General features: G+C 54.6%; 1 protein-coding gene across 1 annotated transcript; it reads right to left on the bottom strand.

The window, feature by feature from the left end:
• Nucleotides 1–76: 76 nt before the first annotated feature.
• On the bottom strand, nucleotides 77–1,955 carry LOC106819428 (baculoviral IAP repeat-containing protein 6-like; the record flags this gene model as incomplete). The annotated part of the gene is made up of 4 exons (XM_014824068.1): nucleotides 1,730–1,955; nucleotides 969–1,445; nucleotides 443–576; nucleotides 77–241 (listed from the first exon to the last, which is right to left on the bottom strand). Coding segments are annotated over exons 1-4 (969 nt in total), but the record flags the coding sequence as incomplete, so codon positions are not given.
• Between the last annotated feature and the right edge of the window lie 144 nt (nucleotides 1,956–2,099).

The raw sequence follows: 2,099 nt of genomic DNA, 5'->3' as shown, positions 1-2,099 counted from the left end.
ACACGACACACTACGCCGTGCTACACCATGATTTGCCCGCCACCACCCCACCCCACCCCACCACCACCACACCTACCTCGTAATACTCCTCGGACTCGACCTTGACCCAGTCGGTGCCGATGCCAAGGTCAGGGGCGCGTTCGGGAGGGGCGACGGACATCGTAGCAGCCTGCGTCACCTCGGGGTAGAGCAGGGGTAGATGCTCGGCTAGCAGGGCCAGCCCCCCGACGCTAGCAAACACCTGTAGCAGGGAAAAAATATGAAAATTTATTTTTCGGGGGCTACTTTTCAAGCTCGCGTGCAAAAAAATAGCACTCTAAAATTTGGTTTGCATTGAACTCTATGCAAATTTCCGAGGGGCTCTTTTTGGCATTTCCGGGGCTCTTTTTGGCATTTCGGGGGGCTAAATCGCCCCGAGCCCCCGTGTATTTTTTTCACTGACCTGTAGTCCCGTCGGCTGCGGCCGAACATCCGCTGCCGTCGCTGTCGCTCGCTCCGCCACGCTCGCTCCCTCACCCACCCCCACCGCTGCTGCGGATGATGATGATGGTGATGATGATGATGGCAGACCTGCATCTAATAGATAATAATTAATATTATTACTAATGATATATATATATATATATTATTAATAAATATATGATATAATATTATTAATATTAACTACTACTATTATTATTATATATATATTTAATTCAGTAATAAAAATAGTAGTTATATTAATAATGATTACTGGATAAATAAGAAAAAAAGACCTGTGTCTAATAGATAACGATTAATATTATATATACTGCATCAACACTTCTGGGCCCACCGCCCCTGCCCGCCTCTCTCTCCTCCTCCTATTCCTCCTCCTCCTCCTCCTCCTCCCATACGCCCGCCCACCCTTCCTCCCCTCCTCCTCCTCCGCCTTCTCCTCCTCCCAATTCCTCCTCCTCCTCCCACCCTTCCTCCCCCCCGACACCTACCGCACGTGAACCTCTCCCTCGCCGCGTCGCTGGCTCCTCCTCCTCCTCCTCCTGCGCGGGTCTTCCTCTTCCTCACGGACAGCGTGAGTTCAATGATGGGATGCCCCGCGGCGAGCCCCCTCTCCTGCAGCGCGGCCACGACCTGGGCGAGGCTCAGCTCGGCGGGGAGGGAGCGTCCGGGGAGCAGCGCGTGCGTGAGACACGCCACGTCGCGCTCGGGGCACGCCGCGAGGGTGGCAGCCGCCGCGTGTCCTCGCCGGGACGGTGGACGCGGAGGAAGCCCCGCCGCCGCCGCAGCCGCCGCCGCAGCCGCCTTCGCGCGCTTCTCCTGCGCGGAGATCCCGGCAACGAGGGACACGTGGTCGAGAAGTTTCAACGTCGCCTCCCCGCCGCCGCCGCCGCCGCCGCCGCCATCTTTCTTGTCGTCGTCCTTGCCCGCGGTGGCGCCACCTGCGCTGAGCGATACGCTCGGCTTGTCTGTGGACGGACGTGAGGAGAGAAACGTGCGTCAGACGTGGTTCGCGAACACGCGCGCGAAGATTATGACGACGAAAATTCTTAACGATTACAGAGATTGCGTTTACGGAGATCACGATTGCAAAGGTTGTACGTGTCGAACGACATCTCAAAGTAATTAACATTGAATTAAACGGATTAAAAAAACAACATCAAATTCTACAAGAAGTCTGCGACAAGAGAACATCTTCGCAGCAGCGCGGGACAAGAGAACGTCTCTCCGCGACTATCTCTCTCGCTCTCACCGAGTATCTTGGCGATCATGCCGGACACTGTCGTCTGGAGACTGAGGTAAAGAACGCGGTAGTTACGCCCGCAGCGAAACATCGGGTGCTTGAGCATCGTGCACGTGATCGGCGACGCCACCTGGTGGAGCGGCACGTCCGAGCGGAAGTGCACGAGTATCTTCTCGTCCTCCAGGAGGAGCTGCAGTAGCATGCGTCGGGTGAAGCCAGTGATCGGGAGCTTGTTGCCGTCTAGACGCGTGTGTACGCGGCGAGGGAGGGAGCGAGCGAGAGAGAGAGATGAAGACATGTGTTAAAGTCAATGGATCACTAGGAAACCATGACAAAATATATTATATATAATACTATTACTATTATTTATATGATATAA

Source organism: Priapulus caudatus, unplaced genomic scaffold, assembly GCF_000485595.1.
Source record: "Priapulus caudatus unplaced genomic scaffold, Priapulus_caudatus-5.0.1 Scaffold3407, whole genome shotgun sequence".
In the NCBI taxonomy this organism is placed as follows: Eukaryota; Metazoa; Priapulida; class Priapulimorpha; order Priapulimorphida; family Priapulidae; genus Priapulus; species Priapulus caudatus.
Note: the sequence above shows the minus strand (reverse complement) of the source record. Positions and strands in the feature narration are given on the sequence as shown.